This window comes from Schistocerca cancellata, chromosome 8, assembly GCF_023864275.1.
Source record: "Schistocerca cancellata isolate TAMUIC-IGC-003103 chromosome 8, iqSchCanc2.1, whole genome shotgun sequence".
NCBI lineage: Eukaryota > Metazoa > Arthropoda > Insecta > Orthoptera > Acrididae > Schistocerca > Schistocerca cancellata.
The window spans coordinates 131,302,825-131,322,017 of record NC_064633.1 but is presented as its reverse complement, the minus strand read 5'-3'; the positions used below and the strand labels follow the sequence as shown (position 1 = coordinate 131,322,017).

The following is a 19,193-nucleotide window of genomic DNA, read 5'->3' as shown; positions in this document are numbered from 1 at the left end:
TTAGAACTACTTAAACCTGACTAACCTAACGACATCACATACATCCATGCCCGAGGCAGGATTCGAACCTGCGACCGTAGCGGTCGCGCGGCTCCAGACTGTAGCGCCTAGAACCGCTCGGCCACCCCGGCCGGCGCTTTATCTGCACTTGTAGCCATTTCCACCAGTATCGTAACACAACACACAAAAAGCGTCTGCTTTAAAACGAGTTTAAAATAAACTTGGATTTTGTACGGACTTCTTTGACAAATCCGTGGATAGATAAGAACGAATTTGACAAATTAGTTTGATCGTGTACGAGGACCCTTAGGAAATGGTCTGACAAGTCACGAAACGACCGTTGCCTGGATAGGTATAAACAGTTCCGCTTGTTGAGTTTGTTTCAGAATGTAATTGATTACTGACGAGTCGTAGCCACTGATGACGTCTCCAGCACTGGAAGACGAAACGTTACACAGAAAGTATGCCTTGGACCGGTGCCTAATGCCCTTAAACCAAATACCACCAAAAACGCTAATAGCTTCTGTGTAAGCTTGCATTGCACTGTAGCTTCTTCATTGTGTAACAGGAACAACAGAATTATCACCATAATCAAGGAAAGCATACGCAACATTGTAGACCAAAGTCTAAAATCCAAACGACTGCGCCTCTAAAACATTGATTGGCTTTCTTTTTTTTTCAGTCGCAATGACAAAATTACACAGACACGAAAAGGCAGTTGTATTACACAAACAAATAACATACCTTTTATAATTTTATTTGCGCTACATAAGAGACTAGATACGCAGCATGTAAAATTACATACATTGTATATGGAATTCTTAAAAAGCAGACATTTAAAATAAGCATTTCTTGTCTTAAGCTAGTAATTCGATACACATAGAAAAATATTTTGATAAAATAGTTTTCATTACATTTTACAAAAAATAAAACTTCAACATTTCTGTACAGTTATTATAATTTCTTCCTGGGAAAATATATTCCTTCCGCCCAAAATCTTTCATGTTTCGTCACGATGGAAATTATTCACGTAAGCGGAAAAAAATCTGTTTTTTTGTGCTTTTCATTACTGTAACTTCAAACATCTTTTTACGTCCCACACAATTGATCCAATAAATTTCATATTGAGTCATACACTAGACAACAGTGACTTATTAATAGCGTGTCTGGTATAACTAAAATAAGTTGTCATCTAGTTAATTGTATGTACTCGAAATGAGATTGAACACCTCTCGCTCTCTTGTTCAGTAATTTTCTTTAAGAAGCGACAGTGACGACATTTGCGAAGTGGTAGACGCTTAAGCGAGACGACCCCACATATTTTTGAAGGTACACGGTGGTAAACGAATATGTTAACCACAAGGTGGCTGTTTTTGTCCCATGGAGTATTTTTACCACATAACCTAAATTATTTTTTTAAAACTCCATCGAAACATTCTCTGTGTCGAACACGAAAGCGAAAAACGCCTTTGGAATTAAGGCAAAAGCAAGGAATTCCTAACTGGCGATCACAGAAACTGCGAAACAAAAGTGCTATGTAATCGCCGCTCAGGGTAATCATACAACAAAGCTGAGTACACAAGTGTATTTAGAACTGAGAGTTCGACACGACACTGGAATCACCGTTCCTCCAAAGCAGAGGGGATAAATCAGTGAGTTTCTCCGTTTATTGGCAAGCTGTTGTAAGTTTTCATAAAGCTGTGATATCCTTACGATGAACGAACAAACGAAATAATACAAGAAAAGCGGTGAGCTTGGAAACCTGAGAATTTCTCTACATACAATTCAAAAATTTTCCAGGCTGGTTAATTAATGTGGTACTGCATTGGTCAGATGGATATTCTATGTATCCTAGATGTAGTTGGGACTCCGACGTCCCACACGAAATAGAGGTTAAAGGGTTGCAACCAAGTCATTTAGTTTGCAGCTAGAAGTTTTAAAGACATTTAAATTGCCTCAAAGTATCTGCGGACGTGATATACTTCGGCGGTGTCCACGTCAGTGTTGCACATTAACAATGTGCTACTGTCATGTCAACAGTTGGTATTGTTTGAAGTTCTAAGACGACCGACGGGGTTGTTCACATGTTGTGGGGCATCCCCCGGGCAGAGTCCTCGTCAATCGTCACGTGCCGGCAGCCATGCGACGGTGTAGTCGCCGCAGGTTGGCCAACGTGACGGGGTCACCGGGTAAGAGGCGCAGCGCCTCCCGGTAGAACTTCTCGGCCTCGGCGTGCCGGCCCATCAGGTGGTAGAGCGCGCCAAGGTTGCCCACGCCGGCTGGTTCCTGAAACACAACGTGGCAAAAACATGCAGTCTGTTGTAACATAGTCAATAAGGGCTTATGGAGGGGATAACAAACAAAACCTAGAAAAGTGAGCAGTCTCCAGAGGGCGCCTTGAGGAGCAAATTAGATGTTATGGCGTAGTCAGCGCCGACACGCCAGTCGGGAACGACAGAGAAGAGAAGGCTGTGAGAAGAGGTCAGCCAATCGCACGCTCACCAACCTCCCTCCAGGACGACAAGGCGACAGCAATGGCCCCTATGTGAAGACGACATAGCGCGGCACCCGACTGGTGGCAGCCCACTTCGATAGCACCTTCAATGTTAGCCACTTCGTAAGCCGATGCATCGTAGCCTCTTCTATAGTAATCTCTATGTAGCTCAGTTAGAGATCAGCAGTTACTGCAGTTCAGTTGACGACAGACTTTCGTTAGTAGCGGTCGCTATGACCGGAAGTGTTACTTGTATTTGTCTCTGCCGGCCGGTGTGGCCGTGCGGTTCTAGGCGCTTCAGTCTGGAACCGCGTGATCGCTACGGTCGCAGGTTAGACTCCTGCCTCAGGTATGGATGTGTGTGATGTCCTTAGGTTAGTTAGGTTTAAGTAGTTCTAAGTTCTAGGGGACTGATGACCACATATGTTCAGTCCCATAGTGCTCAGAGCCATTTGAACCATTTTTATTTGTCTCTTCTGAAGAAGACTGATTATTTTGTATTCGCCCTTTGCCTGCGACGTATCTGTCTAATTGCACTTGTGAATGATCATGTGTAAAGGACTACAAGAATTCTCAGATCAAAGTTAAGTATTTGTCTTCTTGTAATAAAACTCATTAATACGAGTTCTTGGATTGTTTGTCTAGCGAACCGAGTGTGCAACATTCCTAGTCACAACATTAGGAGTGGGAATACGTCACTGGAGATATCATTGAAGTACTACGTAGTTGACAGACTACTAACTAGAAAATGTATTAGAAAATTTATAAACTAAAGAATTAGTCAAAAACGAAAAAAATTCAGAGAGAGAATATACGTCACGTTATATTGAACAGTTCACGACAACTATGATGAACTCCTGTATAGAATGCTTGTGTGGCTTTCAACTTAGAACTGAAGATTTGTGCTGTATCACTCACTTTCTTCAATTCTGGAATAGCTCTCCTCCCGCACAGGCCATGAAGGCCCAAAGGTACCGACTGGCCGCCGTGTCATCCAATGGGGGCCAATTATCCTTCCTCCCATAATGCCGCACTTTACATTAAACCGCCAAGGTCGCTGATGTTCCACTTGTCGCAGCCATCGTGGATTTTCCGTTGCCCAAGAGTGCATATTATGCCGGTATACGTTACCGCTGTTGGTTAATGACGCTTCGTCGCTAAATAGAACGCGCGCAAAATATCTGTCATCGTCCCGTAATTTCTCTTGTGACCAGTGTTAGAACTGTACACGACGTTCAAAGTCGTCGCCATGCAATTCCTGGTGCATAGAAATATGGTACGGGTGCAATCGATGTTGATGTAGCATTCTCAACACCGACGTTTTTGAGATTCCCGATTCTCGTGCTATTTGTCTGCTACTGATGTGCGGATTAGCCGCGATAGCTTCTAAAACACCTACCTGGACATCATCATTTGTTGCAGGTCGTGGTTGACGTTCCACATGTGGCTGAACACTTCCTGTTTCCTTAAATAACGTCCGGACACTTGGATGATGTCGTCCAGGATACCGAGCAGCATACATAGCACACGCCCGTTGGGCATTTTGATCACAACAGCCATACATCAACACGATATCGACCTTTTCTGCATTTGGTAAACGGTCCATTTTAACACGGGTAATCCGCGCTGGCGGAATGTTACGTGATACCACGTACTTATACGTTTGGGACTATTACAGCGCCATCTACCACAAAGCGAAAAAAGTGGTCCAACTAAAACATTCATATTTCTTCACGTTCTACACGACTATGTAATAAAAGTGGGGGTTCCTATTGTAAAAAAAAAAAAAAAAAAAAAAAAAAAAGAAAACGAACTTGATATCCGTTTGACCTACCGCATCGCCATCTAGTGGGCCAACCATAGCGCCATCTGGTTTCGCCCTTCAAGCTAGACGAGTTTTGTTCTTTGTAGTTTTTTCGTTTGATGCTTATTTCATGAGATATTTGGCCCAGTCACTATCAATGGACCACCCTGTATATCCCATCATGGAATTTGTCACCGAAAAAATATTGCTCATTTACAAGAAACTTCAACATTCATTTAGTGAACACTGTGTGGATAAACAGATAACACTTCCTTAAGTACTACACAGAAAGGTGAAAGTATGCAACTTTAGCCGGCCGCGGTGGCCGAGCGGTTCTAGTTGCTCCAGTCCGGAGCCGCGCTGCTGCTACGGTCGCAGGTTCGAATCCTGCCTCGGGCATGGATGTGTGTGATGACCTTAGGTTAGTTAGGTTTAAGTAGTTCTAAGTTCTAGGGGACCGATGACCACAGCAGTTAAGTCTCATCGTGCTCAGAGCCATTTATGCAACTTTAATTGACGTTATGTGTCTCGTATCTGATCGGCCACAACTATAAGAGACAGTCAAATAAAAAGGAGACAGATCGAAAAAAAATGTAAATAATCTTTTATTTCAAAACCAGTCACCATACCTGTAAATAAATTTATCTCAATGTGAGATGACAAGGTCAATGTCTTCATGAAAACATGTTTTCAGTTGTCTACGGAAGCACTATTGCACCAAGGCGTGTACATCTGCATCTGAAGCAAATCGACGGGCACAATGTCTTTCTTCAGGGCTCAAAAAATGAGGACTATGTAGACGATATGTAAGGGCCTCCCAGTGGAACTTCTGCAGCGTAGTCGAAACAACCTTAGTAACTTTTGGGCTCGCCTGGGTGCAGTCATGGTTCCGCAGGAAACTGCAAATATTTTTCCAAGACGGCACTGACAGTCGTGCTTCATAGTGTGATTAATGTAGTTGTGGTACCAAGTACTGATAACACCCCGTGGTCGTCATAGTAACAGACTTGCAAGTTTCCGTCTGACACTGACATTGGTCCCACGTGATCTGGCAGACCCAATGGAGTAGAGATGGGGGATCCGCTCTTGAACTAATTCACAGAGTTGAATCTTTCAAAGGAGTGAACAATCAGTGATTCAGAAAAAAAGAACGGTAGCTCCAAACGTTTCCCACGGCAGAGAGAGAGAGAGAGAGAGAGAGAGAGAGAGAGAGAGAGAGAGAGACGGAGCATATCAGCAGCGCCTCTGCTGGTCAGAGCACAGTGCACGCCACACAACACAGCCAGCGCCGGCCTCTGCCCTGCTTCTACCTTGGCTGCCTGCATTGTGCAGTGCCCCATTGGATTTCGTGTTTCACATATGCCATGGCGTCTCTGTGCGTCGTCTGCCACTTGCAGTGTCTGGTGCAGCTTAACTTCGCATCGCACTCTGTCGGCGATCGTTTCAGTCGCACGTCCTGCCCTCTGGGCAGTTGATGCGAGCAACAGGACAGAGAGCCACCTAGCGGATAACATAGGAACTACTTGCAACAACCTGCTCGCAAGGGAACGGACGATTTGTCTCGGAGCGGGTGAGTTCACCGCTCCCCCCACCCTCAGAACTCGCCCGCTCAACGCTCACCCCACCACCTCGACTCTAGCCAGAGCGTTGAGCAAAGCAACTCAGGTGTCACTCTGGTCTCTGCGGTCTCAGCTCATGCAGTAATACAGCTCGTGGCACGACCTGCTCGACTCAGCGCCTCTGCATCGGAGTTCGTCCATACTGGATATTGTTCTTCGTAGTAATACCGATATGTATATTACATTATTATGTTATGTATACATCAATTGTTTTTATTTTATTTTTATTTGTTTAAACTGATTAGATTAGGTTCCTGATGACTCCTCTTACTATAGGATTTTTATTATGGACACTCGAATTTACGCTTTAATTACGAGCGAACCGATAAACGTATCGCAAAATGTGATACACCAATATTTTCCTTGTTTTATTCTGCGTAAGGCTATATGCAGAACTTTCGTTTTACAGTCAAATTTATATATTTTTTTCTTATTCTGGTACGGATTTTGCGATTTTAGGCGTCTTCGGAAGGAAACGTTCACTTTAAAAATATATGGCTTGCAATGTATTTGTATGAGGTTAATGAAATTTTAATACATTATAGCCAAATATATTGGTAATGTAAATCTCAAGTTACAACATTTTCCGATCACCCAGAAAACCACGATAGTGCAAAATAAATCAATAATCAAAAACTTTGTCATATCGGGGAAATTTCAATAAACAATACAAAATTCTTACTCATTATCTGTGTTACTTCAAAATAGGATCAAATAAGATCAAAATACAGGTATAGTACTGGAATAAACCAAGTTTAAAGAGCAATGTGCCTTCCATTTATTTTCTATTGTAAATAAGTGGTGAGTCATGAAAAAGAGCTAATTCATTTCAGGGAGTGAACAGTTCTGATCCAATCTCTGAAAAGAACAGTTTTGCCCATCTCTACAATGGAGCACACCCGCTGAGCTACGCCCCTGGCAGCGGTGTGACACGAGCGCCATCTGTCGCTACAATACGGCAGGGCCGGCGGCAGCGGCTGTGCCCACTCGCGCTCGGAGCCATATCGCTGCATGAAGATATGCAGACGCTGTCTAGTCGCGGCTCCGTCATCATCCTTATTCACACTCCAATAGCTGGACTCTGTTTCTTGACGCATCATGCGTACTGAGTCTTCATTCGATCGGAGAAGTACAAGTTAAGTAAATCTTTTGTTTTCTGTGTTAACTCGTTCACTAATCATTTCTGCTCCCGTCCAGCTTTGCTATGATGACAGTTGTCACAGCACTCTGTAGCCCACATCTCCTTACCACTGCGTACGTACATGACAACGTTAACAGTTATGGCGATTACTTTTGAAAAAACAAACAGTTTACTTACTTTTTTTCCATACGTCTGGTTTTCATTTTACTGTACTTTTCAGGAGGAGTCGGACAAAATATTACTTTCCCCCACATACATCTCGCGTATTGACCACGAGGAGAAAATTCGAGAAGTTAGAGCCAATACAGAGGCTTACCAACAGTCATTCTTCCCACGCACTATTCGCAAGTGGAGCAGGGTTGGAGGGATCAGATACTGGTACCGAAAGTACCCTCCGCCAGACACCATTAAGTGACTTGCGGAATATGATGTAGACGTAGATAAATAATCACATGGTGGAAATAATTTTAATCGACGTTAGGCATAGGTTTTCAAAATTTCTGACCTGCTTCCATGTTTTTATTGGTATCTTTGCTTAGGAATGATCGAATTTTAAAATTTATGTTATCTTTTTACGCAGAATTTGATTCTCTACAACTTTCATGATCCTTTTCATTTGGAGTAGTCGTTTTTACGTTACAGACGCTGTAATATGAGCATACTGTAACTCAGTTTTCCGCCAGGTTGGCAAAAATTGGCGATCTTTGACGATCAATTGTGGCTAAATGGCTGAGCCGATTTTAACTTTTAAGTAGGTCATTTTACGAGAAATTTTACACTCTTTCATTTTAGTATTTGGAAATGGTCTAGAATGCATCGTTTTTGAGTTATAAGGGAAAAACTAAAAAACGTCTAAACTGTTCGTGGTTTTTCGATCCACAAAAGTTTATCACAAGACAGAAACAATCACTTACTAATATAGCTCTTACCTGAGACGCCGAACATCAGTTAAAATTATATCCAGCTTGTGCATATTTATTGAGCAGCGCGGCCTTTTTTCGGGCCAATTTTCCTGGGATATATTCTCCAGAAAATAAAAGACAAGAACTCAAGCATAATATACAGTAGAGCCCGTTGATCCGACCTCAGTTGGATCGACTTCACGCTTAGTCCTTCTACCATATTTCCGGCGTTCGTTTGGACTGCAATATGGATCAGTAGGCAGTTGACGAAGAAGGATGCAGTAGTTCGATCAATTTTGGTATGGAATGACTTGATTCTAACTCTATCAATAAGTGTTATTGTGAACACACATGTCTCACAAATTAGTGAGAGTACTCTTATTGCATATTAAGATACGTAAAAATAAATTATGGCGTCAGTTAAACGTAAACATGTGATGCTTGCTTCAGCGGAGAAACTGAAAGTACTTGAGAGGTTAGATGGTTCAAATGGCACTAAGCACTATGGAACTTAACAGTCATCAGTCCCCTAGACTTAGAACTACTTAAACCTATCTAACCTGACATGACCCACATCCATGCCCGAGGCAGGACTCGAACCTGCGACCGTAGCAGCAGCGCGGTTCCGGACTGAAGCGCCTAGAACCGCTCGACCACAGCGACCGGCAGAGGTTAGACAACGGCGAGTCTTCAAAGCAGTAGAAATGAGGTAGGGGTTGGCGAAACAACTCTTAGGTAGGGGTTGGCGTAACAACTCTTAAAAACTGGAGAAAAATTAGGAATACTCTTTGAAGCCACACAATGGTGACTGATGATGAGAACGAACTGAAAATACGCTAGTCTTTGAAGAACCATAAAAGTGAAATTCCAAGCAACGCTTTATGGTATAGCTTGAGCAGGACGGAAGAAAACGAGCATCTTTGTCTGGACCGATCATGAAAGAAAAAGCAGTGATTTTATATGAAAAATTAGATGAAGACAATTACAACAAAAAGTTTACAGCCAGTCTGGCTGCATCGGTAGAAAAAACAACACGGCATTCGAAATTTAATTAATTCCAGCAGAAGCTGTCTGCTGGCGAAACATCTGCCAATGAATTTGTTCCGAATTTTGAAAACTTCGTTAAAGAGCTTAAGCTGTTTCTGATCAAGTGTATAACATTCATGCGTCTGATGTAAACTACAGATTGCTCCCTGCAAGCTTGCTGCACAAAATGAATCAGTCCTGTGTCAATACAGTAAGGTAATAAGGTGTGTACTCTTATTAAACTTTCACACACATTAACGATATCTTACCCTGCGATAGAGACGCGTTTTACAGTACAGGAACTACTGTGCGTCTTTATAGTGTAAGATTTTTTAGTGTGTCGAGGTTTTATTTTCTTTTTGTTACTGTTTTAATACGGAACAACATTTCAGACAGTATTGCCTGTTGAAAATTAAAGTTGCACCGTGCTGTACTGTGATGTTACACGTCAATGAAAGTTACTCTGATAATGCGATCTGTTTTACTTTCCGACAATGCTTCAGGTCCCGTAGGCGACGGATTATGCTGCACTCACAAAAGAAAACTTGCTAATAACACGATTTTTCCAACAAGAGCCATCAATAAGCAAGAAAAATTCTTAACAGCTAAAGATAATCGGAAACTTTCGCGCGCTAATTTTCTCTAGTCTATTCAATCTTGAAACTATCTTTAGGTGGTGCCATTTATGTTACCGTATACTAGTCCTTTCTAGAGAGACATTTACAAACTTAGCCTGCCTTTCCTACAGCAAATAGAAGTGCCAATGCTAGAACTTAAAGACCATCTGTAATACTATCAAAATAATGATATTAAACATCGATTAATGACGCATCTAAACGTAACAGAAACATACTGAAATAGGGATTCGAGAGCGGCTGATCAGCCGTTCTGTTGATTCTCTTTAATTGTAAGCAGCGAAAACTGAAAACGATTTGGAGGTTATGTAACGATTATTATGGACGGTCGCAAAATGTAGTCTCTCACAGTAAACGCGGATTTGACCCCCATACACTACACAGAGGGTTACAGTAAATGAAACTTCCACTTTAAAGATGTGCCAGGATTAACAAGAAATGTCTGCGATCACTTTCCCTATCACAACTGAAGGCAACTTGCTTACCTAACGTTTTCCAGAGGTGTTCCGTAGCCGCTGGCTTCTTCTCCGCCGGTTGCGAGCTCTAGCTCTTGTACCATAAACGGTGCATAGTAACTACCACATCTCACTCTGACTTCACGACAAGCAGTGTCCACCACAACTTCTCGGCAAGCACTGCTTGCCGCTACGTCTGAATAATCACTGCCAGTGGAGGCGGCGAAACAATACTCTCTGGCGCTGTGGCTCAGTGTAGCCACCTTTCAGAACCTGCGACCGTAGCGGTCACGCGGTTCCAGACAGAAGCGCCTAGAACTGCACGGCCACGGCTGAAAAACTAGTAAAACGGCTTCTAGGGCCAGTCTATCGTTAATATTCATAACAAGATTCCCGGTCATTAATGACCAATTCCCGACCACCGAAAAAGCAATAAAAATTCTCCGCACGACCTCAGAATCAACGTGAGACCGCACAAATATGTTAATTTAGCAATTAATTCCGTCTTTACGCTCCCCCAGCCACTCGTTCTCACGCTTTGTGACCATCTGGCACGTCGTTCGATGAGTCTGCATTGTGATCATACGTATTCGATAGCCTCTGTCACAAAATCTTCCCATGTTGTGCATTAAACATAGCAACAGGAAGTAGTAAACGTGGGCAGCGATGTGACATAAAAGCCACCCCTGGACGGACACACTTGCTGCGACGTTACCTTATAGTCAAGGGAAGGCAGGATTCGGTTACGATTGTGGACGGGGCCGTAATCACTTACTACTGGTTGCCTTTTACATTTACACACATTTATTTTTAAAACAGTAATTCAAGACACAACAATAAATAAAAAATACGACAGGTTATTAATAAAGGAATAAACAACTGTGTAAATAATAGTGATTTCAGTGCGTTACAATGGAGCAAATCAGGATAAAATACAGATACAGATAACGTTTAAAAGAAAACAAGCCACTGTGATCACGGCTGAAGGCCTCACGCGCCAAGAATGGCAATAAATTAAGAATGTTTAAGAACTTGCTGCGATTACAACTTTCAGGTATTGAAATATTAAAAGATAAGTGGCCACAAACACAGCAGAAGGTATCAGACGCCAGGAATGGCAGTAAATAGGGCGTAGTGTTAAAATACAAATACCGAATTATTTTTTTAAAAGGAAATGACTACAATCAAGGCTGAAGGCCTTATACGTTAGGGACGGAAATTATATAAAAAAATTTAGAAAACTGCTGAAAAACAGCAAATACAAGCAAATGTTAATTGAAAGAAACAAGCAACTGACCACCAAACGGGTGAAATAATATGATGGTAACCTTGTAACACAACCCTTATAGTGCTAGATTTATTCCAGAAGGCGACTGGAACTATTAACTGGACATACATAATCTTTAATGTAGGCATTACAAGGTATGGTAATGAATAATACAATAATAAAACACAAGGACCAGTCACAGACGGTGCTCCAGGAATCGACCTCTGAGAAGGTCCGGCAACAAACACTTTCACGAGCGATGAGATAGGCAGCCAAGAGTTGCATTCACTTCACAAGATGGTAACTCAGACTAGTGGCAGTCTAACGAATGACTAATGACAATCTTGCTGAAGCTACCTGACGTCCAATAAACCAAATGCAAGAATGGAACAACATGCCAAAGCCGGAACCGGCAGACTGCACTACGCCCCCAGAATATTGTGCTTAGAGCGTCCGGAACGAGAAAGGAATCACTACCACCAGAGTAGAAGAAAAACAAACGGCCTACAATAAAGAAAGTGAAAACAACACGCCTTACCGGACAGCAGCGGTAAGGCGAGGAAACGTACACCAGCGTTACATACACTAACCACCAGCGCAGATAACTGGGCGTTAGCGGCCACCAGTCAGGAAAAATACCGCTGGTTGACCTTGACAAATTGTAACAAGCCGGATGCAGTAAATAGTAATAAGAAGACGAGGAAAGCTAATCAGATCCGCTTTCACTAAGCACTCCACTCGCTGCTCTTCACCTCGGCGAGACTACGAGCAGCAACACGAACCCAAGTCACTGGAGAATCGTGAGGTCACAATGGTGGTTTCTCTACTTGAATTGAAATGCACCCATCTTAAAGCCTACATGTTCTGGTTTACGGCGAGGTCGTGCATCCTCGTGACCACAGCCCTTCCATCCGGCAGTCCTTGCGCACTGCGAGAACCTGGTTCCTCCTGAGTCCGCAACCGAACTGCCACACTCACACGACATGGAAAAACAACGACGTCGCCCCAAAGACAGGGCAACAGTTACTACATATCGATAACCGCCGCTGCTACCACTAGCGGACAGGCAACGCTTGCGAAACTAGTGGCGCCAGTCAAGACGTGAAGAAGACAAACAACTGCAACCATGCCAACTAAAGGATACGGTCTGGCCTCTAACAGAGGGCGGAAACCGACAAACAGCACCAACGTGAGCCGCAACACAGCTCAACGTCCTCCTCTCAAGGAGAAACTCTGGGGGATGTGTTAGGAGACCCAATTAGCGGCCTAACCAAACTTAATTTGATTAAGGTAGACCTGGTATTGCTTACCGGTACGGTTGTCCTTAACCAGAAGATTAACTGGGCCTAAAATCCGCATAATCGTGCACGGACCCAGGAAACGGGGAGTAAACTTACCAAGGTTGCCAACACGCACCTCCCTCCCGGGAAAATTACGGACATACACCTGATCTCCCAGCTTACCCCTGAAAGCTCGCCAATTACGGTCCATAAACAGCTGCGTTCCATAGAAGTCATGCTTCCGCAATTCATACATGTAACTAAAGGGAATTGCAAGACGCAACCTTCAAACTAGCTACTAATTGTTCGAGAAAGTCAGTCTATATCAACAGTTCCAAAAACGTTGAGTGTCGTTAATGAAAAACGTGTGGAAAATAAACTGATGATCACAGCCCGTGGCCGAGTGGTTCTAGGCGCTTCAGTCCGGAACCGCGCTGCTGCTACAGTCGCAGGTTCGAATCCTGCCTCGGAAATGGATGTGTGTGATGTCCTTAGGTTAGTTAGATTTAGACCTAAGTAGTTCTAAGTCTAGGGGACTGATGACCTCAGATGTTAAGTTCCATAGTGCTTAGAGCCGTTTGAACCATTTGATTACAGCCCACCGCGAGGTTGAATGCCTGCTGATGGTGTTGCTTGAGATAGTAAAGAAAGATTGTAAGCAGAAGAGGAACGAATGGGCAGTAATTGCAGTGACGATATGGGCCACAAATGTAGAAATCCACTGATATACGCGGTTTTGACAATACGCACATTGTTGTCGCGCTGCGGTTGGAAACGACAATATCTGAAATGGTGAAGCTGGTTGCCTGTTGACGAACTGCTGTCGTCTGCATTTATGGAAAGTTACTGAACCATGGTGGAATAACAAGTAGGCTGTTTGATATTGGACGACCGCATCTCATCACAAAACGTAGAAATCGGAGGATCCCCCACTGTGTAATTCAGAATAAGCAGCCGTCTGTGGCCGATATGACGACAGAGTACAGGCGCAGGGAGAAGCGTTTAGGAGCACACCGTTGAAAGGCCATTGTTGAACATGGACCTCCATATCACACGACGCCTGCATATTCCTGTGTCGATCCAACGGTGTCAAAGTTAGCGTAAGGAGGGCTATGCGTGAAGCGTTCAGTGAATTCGAAAGTAAAATTCTATGTACCGACTTCACAGACTGTCCTAGGAAGTTCTGGTCTTACGTTAAATCGGTAAGTGGATCGAAACAACATATACAGACACTGTGGGATGATAATGGCATTGAAACAGAGGATGACACGCGTAAAGCAGAAATACTAAACACCTTTTTCCAAAGCTGTTTCACAGAGGAAGACCGCACAGCAGTTCCTTCTCTAAATCCTCGCACGAACGAAAAAATGGCTGACATCGAAATAAATGTCCAAGGAATAGAAAAGCAGATCACTCAACAGAGTAAAGTCCACTGGACCTGACGGGATACCAATTCGATTCTACACAGAGTATGCGAAAGAAATTGCCCCCCTTCTAACAGCCGTGTACCGCAAGTCTCTAGAGGAACGGAAGGTTCCAAATGAATGCAAAAGGGCACATATAGTTCCAGTTTTCAAGAAGGGTTGTCGAGCAGATGCGCAAAACTATAGGCCTATATCTCTGACATCGATCTATTGTAAAATTTTAGAGTATGTTTTTTGCTCGCATATCATGTCATTTCTGGAAACCCAGAATCTACTCCGTAGTAATCAACATGGATTTCGGAAACAGCGATCGTGTGAGACCCAACTCGCTTTATTTGTTCATGAGACCCAGAAAATATTACATACAGGCTTCCAGGTAGATGCTATTTTTCTTGACTTCCGGAAGGCGTTCGATACAGTTCCGCACTGTCGCCTGATAAACAAAGTAAGAGCCTACGGAATATCAGACCAGATATGTGGCTGTATTGAATAGTTTTTAGCAAACAGAACACAGCATGTTGTTCTCAATGGAGAGACGCCTACAGACGTTAAAGTAACCTCTGGCGTGCCACAGGGGAGTGTTATGGGACCATTGCTTTTCACAATATATATAAATGACCTAGTAGATAGTGTCGGAAGTTCCATGCGGCTTTTCGCGGATGATGCTGTAGTATACAGAGAAGTTGCAGCATTAGAAAATTGTAGCGAAATGTAGGAAGATCTGCAGCGGATGGGCACTTGGTGCAGGGAGTGGCAACTGACCCTTAACATAGATAAATGTAATGTATTGAGAATACATAGAAAGAAGGATCCTTTATTGTATGATTATATGATAACGGAACAAACACTGGTAGTAGTTACTTCTGTAAAATATCTGGGAGTATGCGTGCGGAACGATTTGAAGTGGAATGATCATATAAAATTAATTGTTGGTAAGGCGGGTGCCAGGTTGAGATTCACTGGGAGAGTACTTAGAAAAAGTAGTCCACCAACAAAGGAGGTGGCTTACAAAACACTCGTTCGACCTATATTCGAATATTGCTCATCAGAGTGGGATCCGTACCAGGTCGGGTTGACAGAAGAGATAGAGAAGATCCAAAGAAGAGCGGCGCGATCGTCGCAGGGTTATTTGGTAAGCGTGATAGCGTTACGGAGATGTTTAGGAAACTCAAGTGGCAGACTCTGCAAGAGAGGCACTCTGCATCGCTGTGTAGCTTGCTGTCCAGGTTTCGAGAGGGTGCGTTTCTGGATGAGGCATCGAATATATTGCTTCCCCCTACTTATACCTCCCGAGGAGATCACGAATGTAAAATTAGAGAGATTCGAACGCGCACGGAGGCTTTCCCGCAGTCGTTCTTACCGCGAGCCGTACGTGAGTGGAACAGGAAAGGGAGATAATGACAGTGGCACGTAAAGTGCCCTGCGCCACACACCGTTGGGTGGCTTGCGGAGTATAAATGTAGATGTAGATGTAGATGTCATTTATGACTGCTGTGGGCACAGCATAGTTTAGCTTTCACCGTGGATTGATAGGAACGTTTCACCTGTCAAATTAATCGCATTTATTGTTACACCAGGTCGATAGTTGGGTCCTTACACGCTGTCATCCAGGCGAACTGCTGCACGAAACATGCAACGCGACAGAGATGGAGGCTGGTGAGGGCAGAACAATGCTATGGGGCACAATGAGTTGGAATTCTACGGGATCTGTGGTAGTAATCGAAGGCACCATGACAGCAGTAAATTACGTAAACATTTAATAACTCGAATATAACGTATTAATGTTCCACAATAATACTTATTAGTACGTCATGAACCGGCTTTCGGTGTCTTAGGCCGTCGTCAGCTACTTAAATACGAATGAGTAATGAAACTGTGTTTGATCATCAAGGACCAGGTATGGTTTCTTTGACTGGTGTTTATTAATGGTCAGAATTTCAAGTAATGTTAGTTTTCCTCCTTTAGTTCCTTTATGGAGAATTCACATTCCACATAATATGAATGACATTCATTCAGAGCATGTTCATCGAAGGTCGCAGGTGGCATCTTTCTTTCTCAGCCTGCAGTACCTTTTATGCTCAGTCAGTCTAGTGTTTATTGGCCTACCTGATTGACCTACACATAACTTCCAAACAGACTGCAGGAAATTCTGTAAGTTCCACTCTGTTCTAATGATGGAACCTTATCTTTACTGCTGAACAGAAGGTGGACACTGTATTACAAGTGAAAAAGCTAGATTATATTTCCTGGAATTTAGTTTTATGGCAAGAACCTGTGAAGTCCCATCCACATATAGCGTCAGTGCCCATTTGCTAACTGTGTGGTTTTGTGCTGTCTGAGATGATTAAAGGAGAGCTGTTATCCTCTATCTCTTCTTTTTGCTGAGTATATCGTCAGTCAGTGTAGGATTATAACCATTACTGTATGCTATTCCGTTGATTATTTTCAATTCATTTTCAAAATCTGGTTTGGTTTTGGGTGCAGACAGTAGGCAGTATATATTATGGGATGCTAGGAACTGGCTGGTATTACTGTGCCTGTTGAGGGTACTTTCCTGTATATCTTAAATACACTATGTGATCAAAAGTTACTGGATACCTTGGAAAATCCCAACTGTCTGCGTCCAGCATAATCCATGGAATAGTGCGGATGAGTTCAGATGTCTGCGAGCCGTGTAACTGAGGCGGAACGTGGGGACGAGCCCGGTATTCACCTAGCGGGGTGTGGAAAATTGACTAAAAACTACATCTAGGCTGGCCGACACACTGGCCCTCATCGTTAGTCCGCCGGGCAGATTCGATCCGGGCCCAGCGCGCCTACCCGAGACCAGGAAGCAACGCATTAGTACTCTCAGCTAACCTGGCGGGTTGTTAGCACATCTGATGATATCTATAGAATACTCTCTCGGCTCTTGCAGGAACATAGAAATATTCATAACCTGAACACAACTATTAATGTTCCACAATAATATTTATTGGTTCGTTTTAAACCGGTTTTAGCTTCTTATGCCAACATCAGATAACTTAATGTTGAACAGATAGTCCAAATAACTAGCCGTACAAAGATTTCTGTACAAAGATATTTGACATTTTTTGATTATATCGATTCAAAACACAGGCAAGATGTAATATCTAAAGAGATACTGAACAAATAAATCTTACATTACAGTATATTCGAATATTAAAACTTTGTGAGTTTATAAAACAGAAATGTTCAACAAGTCACTAATGGCACAGGCTCCTATGTCATATGGACAGTTTTATGAATGTGATGAACAGACCGATAAAAAGAGGGGAAGAAATGTGTATGTGGGACGGTCATAACAAGCTTATTAGCTAATGGCGGGAGGAAAAATAACTGGCTGCTACTTTAATAAGGGTGAGTAATAGAACTGTGTTTGGTCATTAGGAACCAAGTCTGATTCTGTGACTGGTGTTTAGTAATGGGCAGAATTTCAATAAATGTTAGTTTTTTCCCTTTAGGTCCCTTATGGAGAATATCACATTTGACATAATATGAAAGACATTCATTCAGAGCTTATTCAGCAAAGGTGGGTTCTTTCTCAGTCTCCAGTACCTTTTATGCTCAGTCAGTCTAGTGGTTACTGCCCTACCTGATTAACTTACACATAACTTGCCACATGGATTGCAGGAAATTCTATAAATTCCATTCCGTTCTAAAGATGGAATCTCATCTTTATTATTGAACAGAAGGTTGGCAACAGTACTCCTAGAATAAAAAGCTGGAGTATATTTCCTGGAATTTAGTTTCGTGGCAAGAACCTATGAAACCCTACCCAAATATAGCATCAAGCTCCATTTGGTATCAATGTGGTTTGGTGCTGTCTGGAAAAGGAAAGCTGTTATCCTCTGTCTCTTCTTTTTGCTGAGTATATTGCCAATCAGTGGAGGATTATAACCATTTCTGTATGCTATTGAATGAAAATAATTAAAGAAATAGCATACAGTGATGGTTATAATCTTATATCCACCTCAACAGCACAAAATCACACTTATAGCAAATGTGCCCCAACGCTGTATGTAGGCAGGACTTCACAGGTTCTTGCCACGAAAGTAAATTCCAGGAAATATACTCCAAATTTTTACGCTAGGAATACTGTTGCTCAGTTACTGTTCGACAATAAAGATAAGATTCCATCTTCAGAACAGAGTGGAATTTAGGGGGTTTCCTGCAATGTGTGTGGCAAATTATATTTAGGTCAATCAGGTAGCAGAAAGTTATTATTTATCTCACCATTAGCTAATTAGCTTGTTATAACTGTTCCACATTGACACCGAAATTCCATAGACGTTGAAAGGTGGCTACACTGAGTCACAGCGCCAGAGATTGCGCCAAAGAGTATTATTCAGCCGCCTCCACTGGCAGTGCTTGTTGAGAAGTTGTCGTGAGAGTGTTTGTTGAGAAGTTGCCGTGGGCAGTTGTAGTTCTGAGGTAGCCGTAGTTGCAGTACTAGTTGTGAGCATGTTGTGTGCAGTTGTTATGATGGGCTACACAGCCGACGCTGTTCGATTGCGAATGTTGTAATGATCAGAGTGTATGTTTCGTCAATATATACACTCCTGGAAATGGAAAAAAGAACACATTGACACCGGTGTGTCAGACCCACCATACTTGCTCCGGACACTGCGAGGGGGCTGTACAAGCAATGATCACACGCACGGCACAGCGGACACACCAGGAACCGCGGTGTTGGCCGTCGAATGGCGCTAGCTGCGCAGCATTTGTTCACCGCCGCCGTCAGTGTCAGCCAGTTTGCCGTGGCATACGGAGCTCAATCGCAGTCTTTAACACTGGTAGCATGCCGCGACAGCGTGGACGTGAACCGTATGTGCAGTTGACGGACTTTGAGCGAGGGCGTATAGTGGGCATGCGGGAGGCCGGGTGGACGTACCGCCGAATTGCTCAACACGTGGGGCGTGAGGTCTCCACAGTACATCGATGTTGTCGCCAGTGGTCGGCGGAAGGTGCACGTGCCCGTCGACCTGGGACCGGACCGCAGCGACGCACGGATGCACGCCAAGACCGTAGGATCCTACGCAGTGCCGTAGGGAACCGCACCGCCACTTCCCAGCAAATTAGGGACACTGTTGCTCCTGGGGTATCGGCGAGGACCATTCGCAACCGT

The 19,193-nt window shown here is 43.3% G+C and overlaps 1 protein-coding gene across 1 annotated transcript in view; it reads right to left on the bottom strand.

The window, feature by feature from the left end:
* Nucleotides 1–482: 482 nt before the first annotated feature.
* Nucleotides 483–19,193, bottom strand: part of LOC126095421 (protein O-mannosyl-transferase TMTC2-like) — a 1,040,622-nt gene continuing 1,021,911 nt past the window's right edge. The window contains exon 18 of the mRNA XM_049910218.1: nt 483–2,286. Coding sequence (XP_049766175.1) covers nt 2,125–2,286 — 162 coding nt within the window. The 3' untranslated portion in view covers nt 483–2,124. The remainder of the gene's footprint in view (nt 2,287–19,193) is intronic.